The 25,314-nt window shown below is 31.4% G+C and overlaps 1 protein-coding gene across 9 annotated transcripts in view; it reads left to right on the top strand.

Moving 5' to 3' along the window:
- LOC120773499 overlaps window positions 1–25,314 on the top strand; it is a 251,749-nt gene that overhangs the window by 168,329 nt on the left and 58,106 nt on the right. For all 9 annotated transcript variants that reach the window (XM_040102449.1, XM_040102446.1, XM_040102448.1 and 6 more), the window contains 3 exons: window positions 3,257–3,378; window positions 6,246–6,400; window positions 18,888–18,980. In XM_040102449.1, coding sequence (XP_039958383.1) covers window positions 3,257–3,378; window positions 6,246–6,400; window positions 18,888–18,980 — 370 coding nt within the window. The remainder of the gene's footprint in view (window positions 1–3,256; window positions 3,379–6,245; window positions 6,401–18,887; window positions 18,981–25,314) is intronic.

Genomic DNA, 25,314 nt, shown 5'->3' with positions numbered 1-25,314 from the left:
AATTAGAATTGGTTGCAAACTTTTATAATAACACACTGATAACTTAAACTCAGACACTCACCAAACTACAAACACTCAACACATAACACTCAAAAATAATTTCTCATTTAAGCGAATACTTTTATATACATACTTTACTACTTTTCACTTAATTTCTGTAATTTACTCAAAGATGATTCAATTTTAGAACATAATTTTAACAACAATAATTTACTCAACTCTTTCGTACTTTTTACACTCATATCTATTACTTTCTTAAATACATATTACTGACTCACTATTGAACAGTCTATTTTACTAATTATGTCCTTTCTTGATTATCATACGATTAAATTCACTATAAGACATCTACTGCTCACTATTTGACTCAATAATTTTTATTCAAATTTAGCATTTAATTTTGAACTAATTATTTTTTAATTTTTTCAACTTTTTAATGATATTTAATAAATATTAAATGGCATTCAGCAAACGTTTTTCTTCAACACATAACTTTGAGTATGAGCCAAAAAACTTTTCACTCAATTCCCACTCAATTATAATGTAATTTTTTCTTGGTTATGTAAAATTAATAATAATTTTTCTTAATTTTTTAAACACAGTTTTTAAAAGCATTGAGTAAATCGTTCACTTTAAACTAAATCTTTAAGTATGAGCAAAAAATTTACAATTATTTTTTTCATACGTTTTTCCTTTTTATACAACAGTTATGAAAAATGTTATTTACTTTTTTCAATCTTTTATAATAAATTAACTTTCCAATTAAGTTTATTTTCTAAAAATGATTTCTAAAAAATTCCTTTCAATTTCAATACTGTTTTCTTAATTAAAAAAACAAGAATATTTGAAAAAATATATTTTCTAAAATCAATTATAAATAAATTTATTTTTCAAAAAATTTATTTTTCCTTTAATTTTTTTTTTAAATTAATTTTTTTCTAATTTTCATAAATTCTTTTTTGTTTGAAAATGCAATTTCAATAAAAGAAAGACTTATTTCTTAAAAATAAACAAATTCTCAGTCAAATTCAAATTAAATTTTGATATAAAAAAAATAATGTATTATTATTTATTATTTTAATTCTTTCTCACAAAACATATTATTCTTCCTAAAACCAAAAAAAAATTAAATTATTTTGCATTTTTTGTATTATTTCATTTGTTATTTAGTCATTTTAATTTAAAAAAAAACTTTAAATTTTATTTAAAACATTTTTTGTTGATTTGTTTTTTTTTTTGAAAATTTAAACTCAAAAAAAATTTACTTTAAAAATAAAAAACTAAATTTTTATAAAACTTTGAAATAATAAAATTTAAAAAAAAAATTTTTTTTTATGATTTCTTTTCACCCAAATATCAAAAAAGAAATAAATAATTATTATTCTTCCAAAAAAAAAATTTACTTTGCGTTTTTTTTTTGGTAATTTTAATTAAAAAATCCTTTTTTCACAAAAAAAAATATTCCAAATATCAAAAAAGTAAAAATATTATTTTGCATTTTCTTTGGTAATTTTAATGAAAAATCCTTTTTTTCACAAATAAAATATTTCAAATATTTTTTGTTCATTTATTTCTTTGAAAATTGCAATTTAAAAAAATTTACTTCAAAAAAATTAAAAACAAAAATTTTTACAAAACTTTGCAATATTAAAAAAAAAATTTATTAAAAATTCTGTCTTAATTTTCTGCTCACATAAAATATCACAAAATATTAAAAAATATTTATTCTTCTTAAAAAATACAAATATTATTTCGTTTTTTTTGGTCCTCTTAATTAAAATATTATTTCTTTCAAAAAACTAAAAAATTCATTTCGGACAGTTAAAAAAATTTACTTAAAAAAATTAAATTTTTATAAAACCTTGAAATAATCAAAAAACTAAATATCAAAAAATATATACATATGTACATACATACAGAAATAATATTTATTCTTCCAAAAAATATAAAAATATTATTTTGCATTTTCTTTGGTAATTTTAATAAAATTAATTTTTTTTTCAAATATATATTGTACAATTCTTTTTTAAAAATTTCAATTTAAAAAAATTTACTTCAAGAAAATTAAAAACAAAAATTTTTACAAAACTATGAAATATTACAAAAAAAATCTTAATTTTCTTCTCACCTAAAATATCACAAAATATTAAACAATATTATTTCGTATATTTATTTATTATTAAGTTTTTTTTTTGGCCCTTTTAATTAAAAAATTATTTCTTGCAAAAAAAATAAATAATTTATTTCGAACAGTTAAAAAAATTTACCTAAAAAAATAAATTAATTAAATTAAAAACTTTGCAATATTATTTTTTTTTAATTAAAATTTTTTTTTTCTCAGATCGGAACAAAAATATATAAAAATATTTATTTTTATAAAATATAAAAAAATTTATTTCTAACCGTTTTTGTTAATTAGTTTTTTTGGAAATTGCATTTTAAAAAAATTTTCTTGAAAAATCAAATTTTAATAAAATTTTGAAATATTAAATTTTTTTTATAAAAATTATTTTCTAATAAAATTTTTCAATAAAAATTGTATTTTTATACCTTCAAATTTTCTTTTTAAATTTTCAATTAAATTTTTTTTATTTTATTTTTTTTTCTCTAATTTTATATTATATTCATGATACTTGCATACTGTTTACGATTTCAGCTCGCTACTCAAGTCTTTAAGCTGTCATTTTTCGAACTAACTTCATAAATTTTTAGCTACCCAATTGCCCTTACACTCAATACTCAGTAATCAACTCTTCATTTTCCACTCATTCATTCAAATTTCTACGTGTCTGAATAAATGTTATGAAATGTCTTGAATATAAAAGAAAAACTTATAAATATTGTGATTTACTAAATGTCTCTTTTTTGTATGTATTTTTCTCTTCTCTTATTCTGTTCTCGATAACACACACTGCATATACTGTATGAAAAAAAAATTAATGCAATTGAATTGCCGTACACTGAAAAAAATTTCGCATTTTATTTTTTTAACGAATATATTTTATAAAAAAACGATATATGTTTTCAATTAACAAAATTGTTTCAACAAAATATTTTTCAATTCATACTAATTTTCCACACAAACAACTTTAAATTTAAACACAACTTTAAAATTATCATAAAAACAAACATTTTGTTCAATACTGCGCAAAATTCTACAACAACAACTCTACTCTTTACAACAACTACAAAACTTCAACAATAACTATGGAAAAAAACCATAAACAAACCACCACAACAACAAAAAATACTCTAGTGTCTCCAACTACTACGAATTCTCCAAGGAGCAGGACTACATTTGCTCGAAGCCCGAGGACTCTGGCATGCATTTATGCGCCAACTTGCCACCCTATCGTGTCGGCGACATGATTTGCACGGGTAAGTAAGCAATATACACCAATATACACAACAAGCAGCGGCTTATTGTTATAGCTGTTTGATTATGCAATTAAGTGTAGGAAAAAATTAATTAAAAATCGTTGTTAGAAACGTGTGCGCGCGGAAGTGAATGAAGTAAACCAATTTGCCAGCAACTCAATTTAAAGTGCGCCAAAGCAAGCGACTGCGGCGTGCCTTTGGTAGTGGGGAGGTACAACGATAAAACGGTAAAAAGTGCGAAAGAAACTTGGCAGCTTATAAGCGCTAGTCAACTGACCGTAGCGCGCATACACACATAATTACTTGTTGTTGCTGCGGCTCATTAAAAAGTCAAGTTGCCGCGCGCGCGCGCAACTACATTAGCGCCGGTCGGGCGGAAATGGACAATGCAACAAACTTTAATTGCTACTTGAGTGATTTTTCATGCTGCCAATTGATGTTGTTGTCATGGCATATTGTTGTTGTAATTGTTGCTTATGTTAATGAGCATGATTGGTGGGGCGTGCGCGCGCGTTGGCATGCTCTGTTGTTGGTTGCTGTGTGCGCGCAAATTTTTCATAATGATTATGAAGATGAAGCGCTGCGGGGGGCTTACCGGTAGATTTTTTAATTAAAAATACAACAACCACAAGCGCAGAAGTATGCAGGAAATGAAAATTGTAAAATGGTGTTGAGGAAAATAAATAATTAAAAGCGAAATTGACTGAAATTAAAAGCTGGCAGGTAAAAAAAAATTAAAATTTAAATAAAAACGAAAAAAAAAAATTAAAACAGAAATGAAAGAGAAAAAAAAATAAAATTTAAATGTAAAAAAAGACAAAAACAAAAACACGCAGCATGAAATCGAATTTCTACTACGTCAAAAAAGTAAGCACAAGCTTGGCAGCACGCCACGCGTTCGCGCGCTTTTCATTATTAACGCTTGACTTGAGCATTTCCGCAACCTTCGGCGTGGCATAATTTTAGGCGCCACAACAAAAATAAATTTTTTTATATTTTTCTGAATATGTGTATGAATTTCGGAATTACTAACGATAATTTTACACACCAGTGCGCAAGTTTGCGGCAAATTGCACTAGGAAATTGTCAAGTAGTCGTCAATTAGCGCTAATTAGCGATACATTTTTGAAAGCAATTTTTGTAGAAAAAATTTCTCACTTTTTAAGAGACATTTTTAAGTAAAGTTTGTATAACTGGAATTATAATTTAACAAATCAGAGCTTTTTAGTAAGCTTTTCAATGTCAAAATTGTTTAGAAAGCTTGTGAGTGTAGAAAAAAATAGTACGTGAGAGCTAAACAGGTTTGCTTAGAAAAACCAACCACGCCCACTACACACAAAATCTTCATAGAAGACCTTAGAGGAAAAAATTAGTCCCTAGTGATCCCGAAACTGGATTAACACATGATCAAACAAGCACTGTAAACTCGGCGAAGTTATGCAAACCTATGTGGATGATATTTTCGCCCACTGCAACAATAAAAAAGCTATATTTCTGACAATAGTGAAAGAAAGTCTTCTGCTCAGAGTCAAATGAAAAATTTCACGCATAATAAATCACAAAGTATCTGACAGAATCGATATGGCAATAAAGTTTTGAATTTCTGGCACTACAGGTGTAGTTCAATCATGGGTTGAATACCCTGCGTGCCTCTAAGACAATATGTAAAAATAAGTCTACAAATCTTGAGCAATACTTGGAACTACAAATTTTTAAAGCTTTCAAAAGCTCCGTAAATAATTTCTACTGCGTTTTAGACATTTCCGATAACCGAAGTATAGAATAAAAGTATCAAAGCACTCGGTCATATATAATTTACTACAGTGGGCAAAAAATAGTAAGACTTTTTAATTTAAATTTCATGCGAAAACAAATTCGCCGAAATATATTTTTTTCTAGGTTATTATGACTGTCAGTGACATCTTTGCCAAATAACGCATTAAAATAATCATTATTGGTTAGTATACTTTGGTCTTCCTTAAGTACATAAAGTGTATTCGGCGGTTTTTACGATGATTGCTAGGGTTAAGAAGACATTGACGGCGAACCACGTCCAGGACAGCCACCAACATCAACAAAATAAAGAAATTGGTTCTAGAGAATCGATGACTAACAGTCAAAGATCTTACTGGCATCTTTGGAATATCGGAAGGACCAATCAAAATCATTTCGAAAGATCATTTGAGTCTAAGAAAAATGAAAGCACGATTGGTTTCAAAATCACTACATTTTTTCGTACACTCGCGTTAATGTCAGTGAAACAATGTTTTCAGACTACCAGGATGTCATAAAAAGCACCATTACTGACGTTGAGTCTTGGAACTATGCTTACGACCCGGAAACTAATTATTAATCGGTCGAATATTATGTTCACAGTTTTCTGCGATTATCGAGGTCTGGAGCACTCCGAATTTCTTTCGACCGGCCAAATCGTCAACAATGAATACTATTTGAGTGTTAGGAGTCATTTGCGCGAAGCTATTCGTGAAAAGAGGCCGGAATTAAAGACCGACAATTCTTGGTTTTTGCCACAATAATACACCGTCGCATACTGCATTGGTTCTTCGTGACTTCTGATTATTCAGCAAACTCAAACGACTGCTCCGGGGAAACCATTTTGAAGGGTATTCCGTAAATTGACTTTAACAGCTCTTTCGAGGGTTGGAAAAAGCGTTGGCACAAATGTATTGTGACCAAAGAGGGATTAGTTTTAGGGAACGACATAGTTTTTAAAGAAAAAATTAAGTATTTTAAAATTATGAAGAAAGTCAGTAAGACTTTTGGCATAGTACTAACATATTTGACTACTGATTTCTGCGTATAATTTTTTTTTATAAAAAAAACATAAATTCATATTAATTTTTCAGAACCCGCATCCAAATTTAGTGACAATCTACCGACAAATACCTCTTGCGTCAATTGGAATCAATATTATACGGATTGTCGTCGGGTTGGTCAAAATCCATTTCAAGGGACAATATCGTTCGATAATATTGGCATGGCATGGGTGGCGATATTTTTGGTAAGTAAAGTAATATTTGTGAGCTGATAAATGAGAGAATGACATAAGAAATTAATTTATAAAAATTTACAACTAAAAAAATAAATAAAGCTTTAAAGTATACATTTAGGGATAGCAATACAGAGCGCAAAAAAGCTTAGCAAATAGGACTAATTTTTATAAAATTTCCACAAAAGTATGGATTAATTGAGAAAGTATGGAGGTGTATAAACAGAGGTTTTATATAGCTACATCTATATATTCTTTAAACCAACCAACACAGGATAGACCTATAGCGCCTAAAAGGCAGTAATAGTCCTGCAAATGTTTTATCTTTCAATGACAAATTAAAAAAAGAAGAATTGCTCGCTAATAAAATGAATTTCAGGCATTAAAGGATTTAAAAAATATAACTAAGTAATCAAAAGTAATTTAAATTAATATCAGCAGTGAAGAAGCATGCCTGAAAATATGCTTCTAACTAAGAAAACGTCATTTATTCAAGTGTTCCAAGTTAAGAATTCCCAATTTATTATTTCTAGTCAATACATTGCTGTCAAATACAGAATGACTACTCCAAGTAATTTAAAAAAAGTGTCAAAAATAAACAAGTAGACCTCACATATTTAAGGCGAACAAACATAAATTGTAATACTATGACAAGTAATTTAAAGTAATGTATAACCCATACAATCAATATGACATATGTATATGTACAGCGCAAAAGCTTTCGAAGATGGAAAGCATGAAGTCAATATTAATTATTGAAATATGAGAACAGTTGATTTTCATGCCTAAAAGTATGCTTATTCTTACAAATACTTTAAAATTACTGCCAAGTAATTAGAAGTAATGCTTAAACTGTATAAATGGCGTCTGAAAAGAGTGGTTTAAACTAAGAAAATTAATGAAATTGACTAATTTAAGACTAAAGGTATATTATTTTGATATGAAATTCATATATAATTAAAAAATTTAAAATTAATATGATCATTAAGCATATATTTTACGTTTTCTAAACAATTTCAAGAAAGATTTCACTCAATATTTGCTGGGAAGCCTGATAATGATGCGCACAAAAGTATGCAACATTTTTCAAAATTCTTAAAAAGTGAGATTGTGCTTATGTAGAAACTTTATAAGAATATTAACCCCTAAAAATATGCAAATAAAGCTTAGTAACAATCCATTTTATACTTTCTGAATATAACTAACGACTCTAAAAGTATGAAATTATAAAAAAATATATATTTGTATAAGCAAAAATTTGTATTAACCCCCAAAAATATGCAAACAAGGCTTAGTAACTACACAATTTGTATTTTTTAAGCATCACTAACGACTCTAAAAGTATGAAATTATAAAAATTATACATATAAACAAAAAACTGTTAGATTTTGTTATTAAATATTATTAAATCGTTTATAAATTTGACATAAGCATGCAAAACATACTTTCGGAATCTCATAGGCAGCCTAAAAGTATGCGAAGTTAGGAATTTTAAATAAACACTACAAACATTGACTACATACTTTCATTAGACATATCTTTTTCAAACCAATCTCCTGCCACATCTGCTCCACAACATTTCCATAACCCAAAGTGCAGCTCAATTAATTTTCTACACCTAAAAGGCTGCTACATGCAAAACATACAAACCACACAGTATCGCTTACGTGCCTATACAAATTATAGGCGTCCCAATTTCCGCGTGTACGCTACGTGACACTTTCAGTCGTTGGTGTTTTTCGGGACTTCGACAAAATTGACACACCCACACGCACACACAGCCCTATTGAATGTACATATTTATCCTGACACACTTATTTGCATAATTTGCGCCAGTCATCTGGTGTGCCGAAAACCTTTTATGTAGCGCGGTGGCGTTTCGGCGGCGCGTGCATTGATGCGCGCACTCGAATTTCGTGTTGGTCGCACTTTAATTTCGCATTTCCCACTCGCATTTGCATTTACGCCGAAAAGCACACAACACTAAATACAAACGACAACCACGCAGCCAGACACACAGCGAAAGGTTCGCCGTTGAAATTGCGAAAAGGATTTGAGCACGACGGAGACGAGAGCAAACAACAAACAGTGGCATGAAAAGTATACCCAACAACAACAACAACAACAGTAGAGGAACAATAATTAGAAATTCGTTATTTGTGTAACCACAACAAAAGCAGCTGTTTTGGAAGTAAAGAAAACAGGCCGCCGCCGCTTAAGAGCTGTGGGGTTGGGGCTGTTTATATATGTTTTGTAAGCGCATATGGCCGATTGTTGGTGTTTATTTGCAGTTGAATTTGTTGTTTTATGTTTTTATGGCTTGAATTTCGGCAGCAATGTATTAAATGTTAATTTTAGACGCATTACACATGCGAAAAGGGTGCGACCTAAATAAATAAAACGCCTCATATGGCCGTTAAGGCCGCTACAAGAGTGCAGACCGTTCTTAAAAATGTCAAATATATAAAAGAGAGAGATAACAAAGCTTCTCACGTGTAAAATTTTTGAGGAAATTTACGCACCTACCTTTAAGAACTGAAGAAGCGCTGAAACGGCAGACCTGAAAGTATATAAGAAAAAATATATTAGAAAATATTAGAGGCAAAACTTAGAAGTACTATGAATAAAAACAATAATAATGCTGCTAATAATCGTACTAATAATAATAATACCAATATAAACGCCTAAGAGTATGCAAAAATTTTAAAATGAAAACATATTTAAAAAATCTATAAAAATTTGAGGTTCCTTTCTCTTATAGATATAAAGGTTTAACCAGGAAATTATTCCAATTTTTTTGGGAGGCAAAACACCAGCCCCTAAATGTATGCTATAAAAATGTAAAATTAATAGAACATAGTTCCAATTAAAAAGTTTAATACTATTTTACTCTTAACAGCAATAATTTTTCTTAAAAAAAATACTAGCAAATATCAAAGACAAAACTTATAAATAACAAAAATTTATATGCGCCTACCACTATGCAATAATTTTTTATAGCAAAAAATATTTTATAAAGTTTCTAGAGAATTTATAGTCTATATCTGTTCTAAAAAATTACTATAAAATTTCAAAGACAAAACTTATAAATAACAAAAATTTATATGCGCCTACCACTATGCAATAATTTTTTATAGCAAAAAATATTTTATAAAGTTTCTAGAGAATTTATAGTCTACATCTGTTCTAATTTTCTAGCTGGCATTTGAAAGTCGAAACACCAGCTCCTAAATGTATGCTATAAAAATTAATATAATTTTAAAAATTCGAAGAAAAATTCCATCATAAACTTTAGTACTATTTTACTGTAAAAAGTAATAGTTTTGCTAAAGAATTTCCAAAGACAAAACTTATAGTAACAGTATTTAATAACAAAAATATGTAAACGCCTACCGCTATGCAATAATTTTTCATAGCAAAAAATATTTTATACAGTTTTTACTAAATTTATAATCCATAGCTGTTGCAAACAGACATTTAGATGCAGCATTGTTCTTACTTCAAGTCAGTAGTCGAAAGTCCAATCACCTACCCCTAAATGTATGCAATAAAATTTATGTAATTTAAAAAAAGTTCTAAAAAATATCAAGAACTAACTTAGTTAGAATTTTAAAATTCAATTATTAAAAAAGTTGAATATTAAATAAAAAATTTATTAAACATTTTGAGAAATTGGCAATTTTATACAATAGCAAAATTTATGTACACCTAAAAGTATACGCAGCACTTTTAACGTGCTTATAGCTATACAAATAATTAAAAAATATTAAATTTTTTCTATTCATGGGCTTCAGAGAGTGTTGTAATTTTGTATACTTTAGTAATGTACCAATGCAATCATAAGCTCTTAAAAGTGTGCTATACTTGCTAAAAATATTCCCAGAAGACGCATATAAATAGTTATCCCAATAAAATCGATAAACGAAAGCAAACGAATTAAAAAGGAATGCATTATTTTGTAAGCAAACTCGAAATTATAGCTGAGCCTAAATGTATGCCTTTAAATACACACTCTGGCCGCTAAAATGGCCATAAATTCCTTAAAGATAAAAAATTGAGAAAGGAAAATGTGCAATAGTACCTTTTAGAAAGAAAAATTTGGTCAAGACACGATACCTAAGCCTAAATATATGCCTTAAAGTATGCAATCTGGTTGCTAAAATATCCACAAATTCTTAAAATATTCAATCTAGAGGCTAAGATATACTTAAATTATTTATAAAGAAAAAAGTAAAACAGGAAAATCTGTGAAAGAGTATTAAAAAAAAACCTTTAGTTAAGACGTAAAGTATGCAAAGAAGTGTTCAGAATAGTTTCAGTATGCTGTCATAAAACATTAAAATAAAAAAATCATACAGAAAAAACGGCTCATTTTTATTTCTCGCAGTAAAAAACTGAGCTTTTCGTATGTTTTTGGTTTTATTTTTAATTTTTCAAGCATTAATAAGAATACCAAATTTCAAATATTTCTATGTTAAATACTCTTCATAGAGGTAGTAGTCTCAGCCGTTAAAGAAAGGTCTCATAACACTTTTCACAACCTTAAGGCAATATTTTAACTACCCAAACCACCACAAACCCACATTAAGTACCGACGACCCCTCAGACATGCGCAAAATTACAATTAATTTAAATTGCACAAAAACAGATTTTCGCACATTTACACCACCTCAAAGTCGACAAATTTATTTAACGGGCTTCACGGAGACCTACAACTGCATGCCGTTTTATGGCGGCTCTGTTTCATTTAATTGCGGCGCGTCGACGCCTAAAACTATGCAACTACATTACATTAAGTATACAATTTACCACATTGCCGCAAGTACGCTGTTTACGTGCACACAATTGCCGACAACGACAACGACAACGACACCAACAACAGAAATAGCGACTATGATGACGGCGACCTTATCGATGTGCTATTATCTGCTCGAAAATTCAATTAACATTGGGTGGTTGGCAGGCGGAGATGGCAGCTGAGAGCGAGCAGCGCGATAGCCCGACAAACAGCAGCAACAATTGACAGTGCTACAGTTACACAGCAATTTTATGTGCTGCTGAAGAGCGGGTGCTGCATTGAATGACAGTTAGGTGAGCAAGGGCTGCGTGGTAAGCGGGTTAAGCAAGGACAAGCGTTCGATTAGCGGCTATTTAAAATTTACCTTGACGCTGTTGCGCTGGAGGCGCCCTCCATAGATCACATACCATACAAACTACCAACCAGCTTGGATGAATATTGGCAGTGTAAACACCTATGAGCACAGTAAGGTTGAGAGCGTTGGAAGGTCCTTTCACCCCTTGAATTTAAACCCGCTTTTTATGTGCGCACTCGCTCGCTCATTCGCTAATATATGCAAATTGACAGTTACAAGCAGACTAGCAAACATATACGCGCATACGTGCATGTGTGGAATAGGTGCGGAGATATTATTGAACAAGTTTACACTTTTGCGCCTTACGTTATGCTACAAGTTTTTCTTTGCCTACCTTTTGGCGGTGGCAATTTAGCTACTACAGCTATAGAAATTTGATACTATGTAAATTGATAACAAATTCTATACAATCGATATTCATATCAAATAAAAGTTGTTAGCAAAAACGCCTCGAAATATGCTACAGCTTTGCTAGAAACGATTAATTGACATTGTGGCAACGTGATAGGTCACTGTTTGTATGACTTAGAATATCTGTCCTGTAACACAATGTTTTACTAGTAGCGTCTTATATTCCCGATCTATACTTGTAACCAGACATAAATATATGCACATATGTATATACATACCTCCCCTAACTCCATAAGCCTCCAAGCATCTGCCTCTTACACTTCACTCTATACTCATACACCCTTATCATAACCACATTTGCGCACTTTCATTTTAACTTTCGCAAGTATGCTAAGTTACAAGTGTAATAAAAATTTTATTGCATACCTTTTGGCGTTGACGTTGACTGAAATTAAATTTAGCTCACGTTTGTTAGTTCGTTTGCGCTTTATTACATTGTTATATTTAATAGACATCTTTGATGCGTGTTAGCGACTTTGCTAGACGCATGAAAAGTGTGTGCGCCTAAAAGTATGCAAATAAAACGTTGCTATTTTATTTGCAAAAGCTATTATATTGTATCATTACGCGACACAATATGTGAAGGCAGTCATACATGTATCTAGAAGAAAATCGTCACGCGCACATGCTTAAAAAAGTTTTCTTGCCTTCTTAAAAATAAATAGCGCCTGAAAATATGTTTCATGCCTTAAGAACATTAGCTTTAATTTGCTTAAATTTTGTGTTGTACTTTAATGTCAAGTTGACTTACATTTTAGTAGCAGAATAAGTTATTAGGAAGCTAAGCTATTGTTGTTGTTAGATCTATTCTAAAATTATCTCTAGTGTAAGTTTGTTACAACTAGAACCAGCTTGGTTTCTGTTTTTATTATTTCAACACAAAGTAATGTAACATGAAATCAAAAGTTTTCGTTTTTCGTCTCAACTTACTCTTTTCGCCTATATTAATGCTTGCATAATTCGAACTTAAGCTAATTAATGTCATAAAATTTAAATTTTCATATATAAATGGTAGAAATAGAAGAAAAGAGAAATTATATACCTTGCGGCAATAACAACATTGCCTAAAAGTATACAAAATAATTTTTAAAATACATTTTTTTGACATTTTAAGCACAATTAATGCCATATGTTTTGAATTTTCTTATAAAGACGGCGAAATTTGATAAAAAAATAAACAAATACATATTTTGTAGAACCTTTTAGTGAAGCCTAAAAGTATATTAAACAATTTTTTAAACTATTTTTTGCACAAAAGTTTATTTTGATGTTTATACATTTGTATAGGAACGTTATTTGTTATCAGTGGAAATTTAGAAATTGCGAGAATATGAGTTGTTCGTATATTTACGCCTAAAAACATACTATTTTTATATACAATATGTTTTAATTTGCAAATTCTACATATGCAACCTGCGAAATGTTTAGTTATACATTGCACATGATATAACCTATTTCTAATACACAATGAATACACAAATTTTACCAAGCGCCTATAACTGTGCCAAACATTAAAATTAAATATGTAAAGCAAGTAAGATATTAAAGCAGATTTTGATGTATAGTCTAAATAAGACTACTTTCGATTTTATTTTTACCAAACAAGCAAACCCCTAACGTATAGTACTTATCTTGTCGAATGAGCGCCAAAAAGTATGCCACGCAAAGAAGTATACCACACACATAAGAAATAATTCAAGAAAGTATCTTTTTCACTTGGCATAACTCAATTAAAACTTTTAGTTTGCTTCCGCCGTTATACAAGTTTCAATATGATCTCCCAAAAGTATGCTATTAAGCGCTTAGTAATTTATGAGGCAAATAATTATAAATAAATACATTATTTAATTTTCCTGAAGACAATTTTTTTATAAACATGTTTACATATTTTTTTTATTTTTTATTTAACACTGCCCAAAAGTATGCTACACTAACGATACACTGCTATTAATATGCTTTTATTATATGGCAAGTAACTTTTCCTAGTGCCACATATACTCTCACAAGTTACTTAAAATAGTTTCAAATTTGCCAACGTAAATATTTTTGTATTTTGGCAGCGATTTTTTTAAAGTTACCGTTATCTACCGCCAAAAACCGAACAAACTTTCGTTAAAACATGCGCATGAATGCAGTGAGTTTGTCTAGATTTGTTTTAAAAACTTTATCCTAATATTTATCACTGCATTCTAGGCTGCTCTAAACTGCCGCGCCTAAAACTGTGCCACTTATAATTTGAATTTCGGAAAAAATAAAAACTTTGCTAAGCTCTCAATGTAGTATTTAGCATCGGTAGACATTTGCACCAACGGCTTTTGCAATATTTCCAGTTTCTCAAAATAATTACGCCAAAAAGTATGCAGCGGAAATTGTAATAAGTGCGTACAAACAGCACAAAACTAAATTACGAATTTTCCGTTTCGAATAATTGCAAATATTCTAGTAAACCGCTAACTGTGCCACGCAGCGAAACGCGCAAAAGTATGCAGCACGATTTATTTAACGCTAAATACCCAAAATATTGGCGGTGGTTACCAACAATGTAAGCTTTGTGGCGATGCTGGAGCGCAAAATCCCGTTTAGACTGGGCGAAACTTTTGATTATGCTTATGTGCTTGTGTGTGTGTAGAAAACCAACAAGCCCGAAAGTATGCCATTAGAAACTGGGTAAAATTTAATTTTCCACGTGCTTTTGTGAGAGAGAGTGTGAGTGAGACGAAGGGAGGCGCGGCAGGGCGTGCACGGCAAACCGTTAGAAGTGAATGTTTGTTTGTTTGTTTGTTTTGGTGAGAAAAGTCGTCGCAAAATATGCTGCTTATTGAAAAGTTTGCGCTAAACACTGAGCGGGGTACGAAGAGGGAAGTAGGTGCGAACGAAACGGTGAGCTGAGTCAAAGCAGCAATGAAAGGATGGAGGGTGGAAAAAAGTTAGTCGTCGCTTATAGCAAACTGAGAGTCACATTGCAGCGGCCAAAAAGGGGTGCAAACGAAAAGGTGTAGCGCAGAGTTGAAAATTAGTAAGTCGAGCACTGCGGGAAGGGAGAGGAGAACTATAGAAGAGCAGGCATGCTGAAATTAAATTGGCGACAGGGTGGTGCTTAAACAAAGTGCTGTTGCAGAAAAAGCAAAGGGCCGACAAAGTTTATTCAACAAGTGGGGTGGCAAATGCGATTGTGTAAGCGAAGACGCAACAAAAAAGTTTTCGAAATTTATTTATTTCTTTTTTTTATATTTTATTCCGGAATTTTCGCGGCCACACTAAAGTAGCGTTATCTTTGTGGCAAACGCCACACATACATATTTTCCAACGTTTGCTGGCAGTGACAGCATTGTGCTAATGTTGCCACTACAGGTGAACAGCAGCAGCGAGGGCAATAAAGTTGAAAGCCAAAACAAAATAAGTTGCGCATTACAATTGCAGCTGAGTTGTGGCAACTTTTTCTATGAGACATTACAGCAATAACATGCTCAACCCTGCAACACGCAGCGCACTTGCAACATGACAGCCAACAAACCGCCTTGAACTGGCGGCAAACAATTGTAGCAGCAAACATTTTCACAATGAGCACAACAACAACAAGAGCGCAGGTAATCAATTACAATTTGCAGCCAACGAAAACCCGTTACCCGCACCGCGTATGTGTGCTGGGCCAGCCAGCAGCCATTACAAAGCCAGTCATAGTGGCCGCCGCACGCATAAACAATGCAAATAACTTAATTATATAGTGATTGAAATTTGCCGGCTGCCGCCGCACAGGGATGCTATGCTGGCAGGCTGCTGAAACCACTAATTTTCGTGCGCCACCAAATTGCTATAGATCTTTTCGTGGCGCTGCTGACGTCATTAAATTTATGAATCCACAATCGAGTCGTGTCAGCACCAGCATGCTGTGGCAGTCTCTAATTCAGTTACCCCTTTGCATATACATATTTAATGTATGTAGATGCAGATTATTTACCTGCCGTACGCCTATTTATATGCCTCAGCTCTTTGTGTGTGCCAACATAGTCGATTGCGCCCGCAGCTAATTTAATTAAAGGTCACCTCTATGCTAAAACCTTTACCGTTGCATACTTTTAGGCGCATATGAGTGTTTATTGTAGTCGATTGTATGTGTTGATACCGATTTAATGCCGTCGCGTTTCAATAACATACGCAAAAGTACTGCAATTTTAATAATAAATTGTGGGTATTATTCTAATACAATAAGTAAAAGTGTGATTACAGGCGCTAGCACGCACGCAGGCAGCACATGCGCTTAAATGCTGTTATATTATGCAATTAAGGCGCGATAACTGACCTTGATGCAGGCAATTCGAAACGATTTGTAAATAGATATGTAGTAGATTAAGGTAATTATTAAAAGCAAAATGCTGCATATTTTTAGGTCTGCGTGCATATATTCTTGTGCTCAGTACATGGCAGCTATAAAACTAGATTAACCTTCAATAACAGTTAAGAAAATCAATATGCAAAATATTGTAAAATATTTGAAAATAAAGTTGACAATTTTAAGATACTTTTAGGCGCACATGAATATGGAATGAAAAACACCTCTAAAATGTTGCGAATGCAATGGCCTAAATTTAAAGAATTTAATATTGACATTATCATGTATGGACAAAAATCAATTCAAAAATGTTTAATACACATTTAGGCGCAAATTATTAAAAAATATTATATAATTTAATTATTTTCCGTAAGAAGTAAGTAGGCAAAATTAATATTCTAAACACTACGAGAACAATAGAAGTTAAGAAAATCAACATCAATACATATTATAAGATATTAAAGAATAAATTAGAAAATTGTAAAATAATTTTAGGCGCAAATGTTTAAAAATGAGTAATTGGAATGAAAAATACCTCAACATGTTGTGATTGCAATGATCCAAATTGGGAAAATTTGATATTGACATTTAAAGATATTAAGACAACTCAGTTCAAAAATTTATAATATGTATTTAGGCGCAAATTATAAAACATATTATACAACTCAATTAGTTTGTATTATTTTCTTCCAGAGTTAAGAAAAATTAATATTCCAAAAGTTATCAATATTAAGAAATACTTAAAATATATCTTTAGGCGCAAATGGTCAAAAATAAGTAATTGATTATATTAATACCCAATATTTATAAAAAAAAGAAATATTTATAAAATAATGTGCACGCAGTGGTGAAACATTAGAAATATTGTTGTAAATTTTAATGACTACTATGAAGTAAAGAATCAGTAAGATACCTTTTAGCGCAAACTTAATTAGCAATCTACCGCAAAATGCATTTATAAAACTTTGTTTTTATAAGTGAAATAAATGTAACCTACAAAAGCACTGCAATAACATAATACTAACAATTTTAATCAATGAATTTGAATAATCCAATTAGTATTGTGTATCTTTAGGCGCCTGAAGATTTCATAGAGAACAATATGTGACAAATTCAAGCAAACTGCCTGTAGTTATAATGAGTTCATGTCATACATTTGTATATAACACAATCGTTTATAAATCCATTTACAAAGTCATCTGAATATTTACTACATATTTTTAGGCACATTCTCAATTTCCACTTCTTATTAATATAATTAACCAGCTATTAAAATAGTTAAGGTAATTGAGCAAATTTTCATTGCTTAATATCATTATTAAATATCAGTGTTAATATACCTAAGCATGAAATACATTAAACTGAATGCTTTATAGCATACTTTCGGGGCTCAAGGCGAAGCAACAACTTTTTAATACTAGTAAATAATATAGTTAATAAGTAAATAAATAAATTTACTTCGAAATTTGCCATATTAGCAAAAAAAGTAAATTCTAAATGGATTGATATACTACCAAATACATTTGCATCGTTCATAGCATATTTTTGGGGCTCAAAGCAAAGAAAATTTTAACGAACGTAAAATTAATTAAGTATTATAAGTTTTATACGAAATTTGCAATTTTATAAAATAAAAATTGATATTCAAAAATTTTTTATGTAATTAAAAGATTTTGCATAATTTTAGGATGTGGAATTCAAAAAACAAATTTATTGAAAAACTAATTTTACTTAATAAGCGTGTTTTCCACAGAATTTGCTTAAACAATCTATTTTATATGCCAAATTGTAAGTTTCTATTGTGTAGACAAAAAGGTATAGCATAATTTTAGGATTTGTAATTTTTAAGAATCTTTCTTTAAAAAAAAATGGTTACTAGTTTAGCCAGTAAGCGTATTTTCCACAAAATTTGCTAAAGCAATATATTTTATATGTTAAACTTCAAGTTTCTAGTGCGTGACGAAAAATTTTTAGCATAATTTTAGGATGTGGAATTTATAAACAAATTTTTTTATCGAGTAATTTTCTGTGCATAATATATCATTTCTAAGTTTCGTATACATTTTTGATAATATATTTTTTATGAAATTTGCCAGTGTTTAGTAGAGTTTTAGGCGCACAAAGTTTATTTTTCATTCTAAGTATGCAATTTGTAAACCAAATTCTTTTTAATTTTAATGTGTTAATGTTTAAGGTTAATGAATACAGAAAAGCTGTACAGAGATAATAGCGTCCTTACATACATAAAAAGCGCATAAAAGTATGCTACAAAAATTAGTTAATCAGTTCAAATAAACACCATTAACTGTAAAATATGTCACGAACGTTTAGAGTCATATATTTTAAGTTATAAAAATAATATCTGTTAATAATATAAAAAAGTTATTATATTTGTGACCGAGCGCCCAGAGATAGGCAACTGAAAAAATGTCTCATTCGAAAAGATGTATAGAAATTACTTCAAATTTCAAAAATATTCAAAAATATCGATATAGAATATTTAGGAATATTTACTAAAATAAGCATATTTAATTTAAACAAATTCTCAAAAATGTCTCCTCACTGATTCTACTTTTTTTTCACCTACTTTTTTTCACCTAAACAGGTTATTTCACTCGAAGGCTGGACGGATATAATGTATTACGTACAAGACGCTGACAGCTTTTGGGATTGGATCTATTTCGTGCTGTTGATTGTGGTAAGTAAGCCAAACGAAGGTATAAACCCTTAAGGAAAACTGAAGTTTAAGCATGAAATTTCGATTTATTTAGCATACAATTAGGCGAAAATGGTTTAGAGACATGAAAAAGTACTCGCAAGAGATATTTGCTAGAAATATGCCCATGAAATATTAAGCTTCTTACATCACTCTTTTATAGGGCAGAAAATCTTCTTTTAAATTATGTTGTATACATTTAGGCGACAATGGTTGACATACATGAAAAGGCATTTGGAAGACTTTTTCTAGAAGTTTTATTGACATACTGAGCATATCAAAGAGGTCGCATAAAGACTAGAACATGTTAAACAAAATTTAGTTCGAATTTTTAGAAATTTCGAATTTTATGGTATACACTTAGGCGATAATGCTATTTATGAATATAAGTATATGTTTTGGAAATTTGTAAGACACTTCTGAATTAATTTATAGAAATTTTGTGGATAAATTAATCGCCTTTTATCGGTTTTAGATAGAGTTTATACATATATAATCTAGTCCATAGGGATTGTGGAGATTTTAAGTACCAAATCGTTTGCTGTTATTTTTAAAGTAATATGTCGTGAATTGTCACAAGTACACTGTATCTGCCATACAAAGTACTTCTTCTTTGAAGCTTAATAGTTGTAGTACTCTCAAAGTACATACATATATCCATTAATACTTTCACGCCTCTCAAAAAACAGTTATAACAAACTCCAGCTCCGGGGAAAGCTCTAAGTCAGCGCATACATTCAGAGAATTAGCATAAAGCACTCAGGTTCACATAATGCTATTCAGTGCTTCATTATATTACCATTTAGTTGATTGCTTCCTGGAAAAATTTAATTCAACACTTTTGTTAAATTTATACCACCACTATTTCAGCTGAATTAAAAGCTTTGCTCAGCCTCTTCAAACCACTTAATTTCAATTTCACTAAATGCTTCTAAATGAGACCACAAAATCGTGAATTTATTTTATTTATTTCCAAGCATTTTTCTACTTCTTGATGTGACCCTTTTTAGGCTGAGGTGGAGGATGAGTGCGTCAATGTATACCCAAGAGCATATAAAATTGCCATAAAAAGTAGTGAGAAAAAGGTAATCAGAGAGAAAAAAAATCAATTTACGCATAGCTCAGCCGAGGGACTACAAGTGCTCCCACAGTGCTTTCGACGCGCACCGGCGCAAGGTCAGTTGGGCTGGCACATGCGTTTGCGGGATTTATACCCGATTTACTTGTTTTTTCCTCTGCTATTTGTAGGTATTTATGTGTGTATGAGTGCATGTAAATGTGCGTGAGCGCATACAGTTTAGTGGTATTCACTTTGCTTTGAGTTTCAGGGCTTTGTTTTAGCTAACCAAAACCCAAAGGTATGAGTAGGGTAAATGTATGGGCACAAAAAGGTTCAAAGCGAAAGTTTTAGTGTAGTAGTAGACTTGGACCTCTAGTTTTTGTGACAAGAAGTAAGGTAGCATATAACAAAAATACAAAATTTTAAAAATATTTTTCCAAAATTACCTACATTTACCTTGTTTTGTTTTTTCTGCCTCAAGAATCACTAAAACTAGAGAAGCTTCACTTTAAAGTGCCTAAAAGTATGCACCTACGTAACCTTAACGACCAAAGCAGCAGCCGCTAATATACAAAACTTTGAAAAGACAAGTTTTTAAACGCCCCCGCAGTCGTACAGCCAAGTCACCCAGTGTCTCTGCGTACACAAACAAACAACGCCTAAATGTATGCCCAACTTATGTATTATGGGATGTAAGGCACTTTTATAAAGGAAAAAAGGACCAGAGACCAACAAATGAAGCGTAAAAATTTAATATTTCATATGAATGAAAATTCAGCGCTTCCAAAATAAGGGCGGGTAGTGTGCTCATTGTTGGCAGGTGTAGCTAAGGCTGCTGCCGCCAACAACTGATTAAATAACCGCTTTGTTGTAGCGCTGACTTGTCTGGTTGAATGATTTTTCATGTCGAAAATTTTGTAGCATGCTTTTGGGCACACAAACTCATTTTCCTAGCTGCCAACGGCTGGGTTGGTATCGTTGCCGCACACAGATTTATTTATACCTATTCAATATTTCCGTTTAGCTTTCAATTGATTTTTAACATTTCGCTTGCCTACACTTCAGCGCACCGCAAATAGCATTTAATTTAGCTTATGCCTTGCATACTTTTCGATGCTTTTTGCTTAGTCGGCAACAACATTTTGTTACACATAAGTATATGTTTACAGGAAATGAGCAGGAAAAGAGAAATTGTCTACGTCAGCGCCAAACGGCGAAATTTATCAGCCAATTAGTGTGTTACGCCTGAAAGTATGTTAGAATAATATTTTTTTACTGGCACGTGTAGCAAGTGCTGAGCATTATTGAGGAGGAGAAAAGACACGAAATTTAAAACATATCGATGGTATATATACGTTCACTTTTATGGTAAGGTATGCCTAAAAGTGTGCTAAATTAAATATGAAATATTTGTGATGTGTAAAAACCGTATTACAACTTTAATTTGTTTACTTAAAAATAATTTTAGGCAATAGAAACTTCTTGTCAAAAAAGTAAACTTATGAAGGCGCCTAAAAATATGCTAAATTAAATAAAATATAATTGCAATGTATAAAAAACGTACTAGGACCTTATTTTATTACTTTGAAAAGAAATTAGGGCAGTTAAAACAATTCGCCAAGAAGGAAAACATATCAAGGCGCCTAAAATTATACTAAGTACCTAAAACCAGCTTTAGTGAATTCTTGCTCCAATCCACTTCTGTCCAACTTTCCCTCTTTAATACCAAGATCACGTCCCAAAAGCATAAACTACAACTTTGTGTAGAGTTTCAACCAAACAGGCATACTTTTAGGCTTAAACATGTTTTTTACTTACGCCCGAATAACAACAGCTGGGTATTACCAACAAACAAGCGCCCATGCATGTGTTATGTGAGGCATTCATGTGTTAAAATAGCAGCCTGTAAGTATGCAGATATATGTCACAACTATTTACGCACTTACGGTAAATTAACTGGTGATTTATGTGCTGCACACTCTAGTTTCAAAGTTGTTCGAAATATATTTAGAAACTGAAGGGAAGGTACACTTTTGTAGTACTACCTTAACAGCTAATTAAATTGCAGCTTGTTTACAATGTGTGACATATGTAGCATATATTCTGGGGTAAAGTAAATAAAGTAATATGTAAAACAAACTTTATTATTTTGACTTGAGCTTCATAATACTAGGTGAAGGAATTAAAAAGTAAATTTTGTGTAGGTATAAATGGATAGAAAATTATATAAAATTTTTAATAGCGCCTGCAAATATGCAAAAGAAACTAAAAAAAATGTTTGTAAGTAGTTTTCAACTCATAATTTTCTTCCATTACTGTAAACTCATATAATGCTAATAAGCCGTTCAACAGAAATTCTCTTAAACCATAAGTGCCTACAATTATGCAGTAAAAATGGCCTGGTATGTCTTCTAACACATTTAAAGTTGCTATATTCTCATTAAATTGCTCCACAAATCTCATTAAGCGTAATATTTTTATGCAAAAAGATTTAGAAATTCAATATTTGCCTATTTATAAATGGTTGCGCCTAAAGATATGCTACCTAAATGTGCGAAACTACCAAATTCAAGTAAATTCTTACATTTAGGTCAACTTTCTGGAACTTCTTGGATTTAGATTGTGTTATAACATCCTAAGGAATAACTGCGCTTTAAAATACATATATATGTATATTATATTAGAAATGTACAAGCCATATTTTCCAACATTTGATTCAAAAATACTCTGAACCTCATTTTAAATATTTTTCAAGCATTTTATTTGCGGTATATTCGTCAGAAGTTTGTACATCAGCACGCCACAAGCCAAAATCTTCTTATAAATTCACAACTATATACAAATACATGTGTATACTTCGTACACTAGCTCACGTGTAACCAGGTAACCTTAACCATTTTCCAAATACACAAAAACAAATATGTAGATGTTTAGGGAAAACAAATTCAATTTGGTTGTTGCCACAGGACACGAGTGTCGAAACCCCCAAAAAAAGAGCAGCAACAAATGTGGCAAAAGGACATGTAAAGTGTCAATATAGATATATAAACATAGAGAACATAGGAGGCAAGGTATTGGAGATAGTTCAGCCTATTGATTGGGTTTCAGAAAATAAGTAAGGTGATCAGACTGAGTTTGGAATTTAATGGCAAATACTTATTAAAGTGCGAAACTTATAAAGTAGAAATGTAAACGAGATATGCCTTTTCACTATTGAGATGGCATATCTAAGAAATAATTCATTCATTTCACTCATCTAACACTTGTTTGTAATTCTCATCATATTTATGAAAAAATGCATGATCTTTTCAAAGCAGCCTGAGGGAACTTTTTGAGCCTTAGGGTCTTAGCAAACGATAAAATCGCAAGTAAAAATATATTTCAACACTTTTAAAGTTATGTAGTATACTGAAAAATACACGAATATCCATATTTATGCGATAACTGAAGTTAAAGACACATGCCTAAACTACTCGTTCGCCGAGAAACCATATTTATAATAGTGCCGCGAATTTACTACATCGGAAAAAGGTTCGCTGAACTCGAATTATTAGTCGCTACGATCTGCTCTTTGCTTTCAAATTAATTTAAACTTCAAAATTTTCAGTTTTACAGCGGATTTTATGCATAAATATCACTGTGTCGGTAGACAGACCCTTAAATATATTATACGCTTCAAAGTCGCAGTTGAAAAATATTGTAAGAGCTAAACAACTCTTTCAATTGAAGATTCTCTAACTTTTCTGGTTCTATCTTTCTCTTAATCTGATTATTTTACACTCTGCTTCTCTTTGTTTTTGCTATTCCTTCTCTGGCTCTCTATTTTCTGTCGGCTTTAGCTTTTAATACACCGGCACGTGGAGCCAAAGTTCAACCAAATTTGGAATTCTTCTTCTATCTCTCTATATTTTTTACACTCTCTCTGTATTTTTCTTGTCTACCTCTTTGTCCAAACGAACTAAGTTTGGAATCCTTTTCCTACCTCTGTTTAGTTTTTGTACTGTCTCTGTATCTTTCTTTACCACCTTTCCTACTCTATCTAGTTCGCTCTATCTCTCTGGCTATCCTTCTCCATCAATTTCACTCTCTCTATAAATATATATCTTTTTTCTCTATCTCTACCTGCCGTTCTCTACCTAGTCCTCTCTATCTTTTTAGCTAGCCTTCGCTATCTATTTCACTCTCTCCATACATACATATGTATATATCTCTTTTCTCTCCCTTCATCTTCCTTCACTCTCTTTTCTCTCAGAATCGCCTGTATACCCTTCGCAATCTAGTTCTCTCTATGTCTCCGTCCTTCTACTCTATATATTTCTCTCTCTCTCGATATATTTATGTACATTTATCTCTCAATATCTATTTTTCTTGCCCTCTCCCTTTTTAGAATCTTTCACTCTCTTTCATATATTTTTGCAACTCTGCTTTTTTTATTTCTATTCCACCTCCACTTGCACTTTCCCTTTCTATTTTTTCTTCTTTGCTCTCTACCCTCACACCTTTTATCTTTTCCACAATTATAAACTTCTAAACTTTCTTTTGAAACTGAACAAGAGTAAAGAGAAAACTAAACAATTTTGCACATCAATTAGCCATTTTGAATACACTGTGCAATCATGCACGATAAGAATATCAACGTACCCGTAACCACACGTGTGCCAACAAGCCGAGCTTGTGGTTGGGATTTGTAGGGATTTTTGCGCCCAGTAATACAATCGCTATACACATGTGTAAGGGGAAAAAATATACATTGTATGTATATGTGACTGCGTTTGACAAGTCAAGTTTTACGCATTCCGACTTTTTTCCCCAGCACACTCGAGCTGCTGTCTTGTTGCAGCTGTCTGGCACGGCCTCAAACTGTCATAACCTGGCCAAGTTGCCACTCATTCATTGCAGGAGCGAGTGTGTCAAGAGAAAAAAGTCCAACGCAACATTTTACCGTTATTCGTATTCTAACAAGAGCAATGGCTGTGCATGCGCCTTAAAATATGCCAACTGCTTTGTTTGCACCTTCTGCGTGCTCGGCGTCCCGACAGCAGCGCCTGCGACTGACAATGCGCCAGCAACAGGCAGAGTTTTCAACTTTTTCTGCAGTTCTTTTCGCTTTCAACTTCCTTTTTACTTTTTATGCCATTGTGAGTTGATTCTCCCACAATTTTTTGTGGTGCTGTTGTTTCTTTTTTTGTGGCAACAGCTGCTAACGCTGAATTTTCATTTCAAACTTTTACGCTTTTCACACAATGCGCCATAATA

The sequence above is a fragment of the Bactrocera tryoni genome, chromosome 4, assembly GCF_016617805.1.
Source record: "Bactrocera tryoni isolate S06 chromosome 4, CSIRO_BtryS06_freeze2, whole genome shotgun sequence".
Taxonomy (NCBI): domain Eukaryota; kingdom Metazoa; phylum Arthropoda; class Insecta; order Diptera; family Tephritidae; genus Bactrocera; species Bactrocera tryoni.
This window is presented reverse-complemented; position numbering and strand designations above follow the sequence as displayed.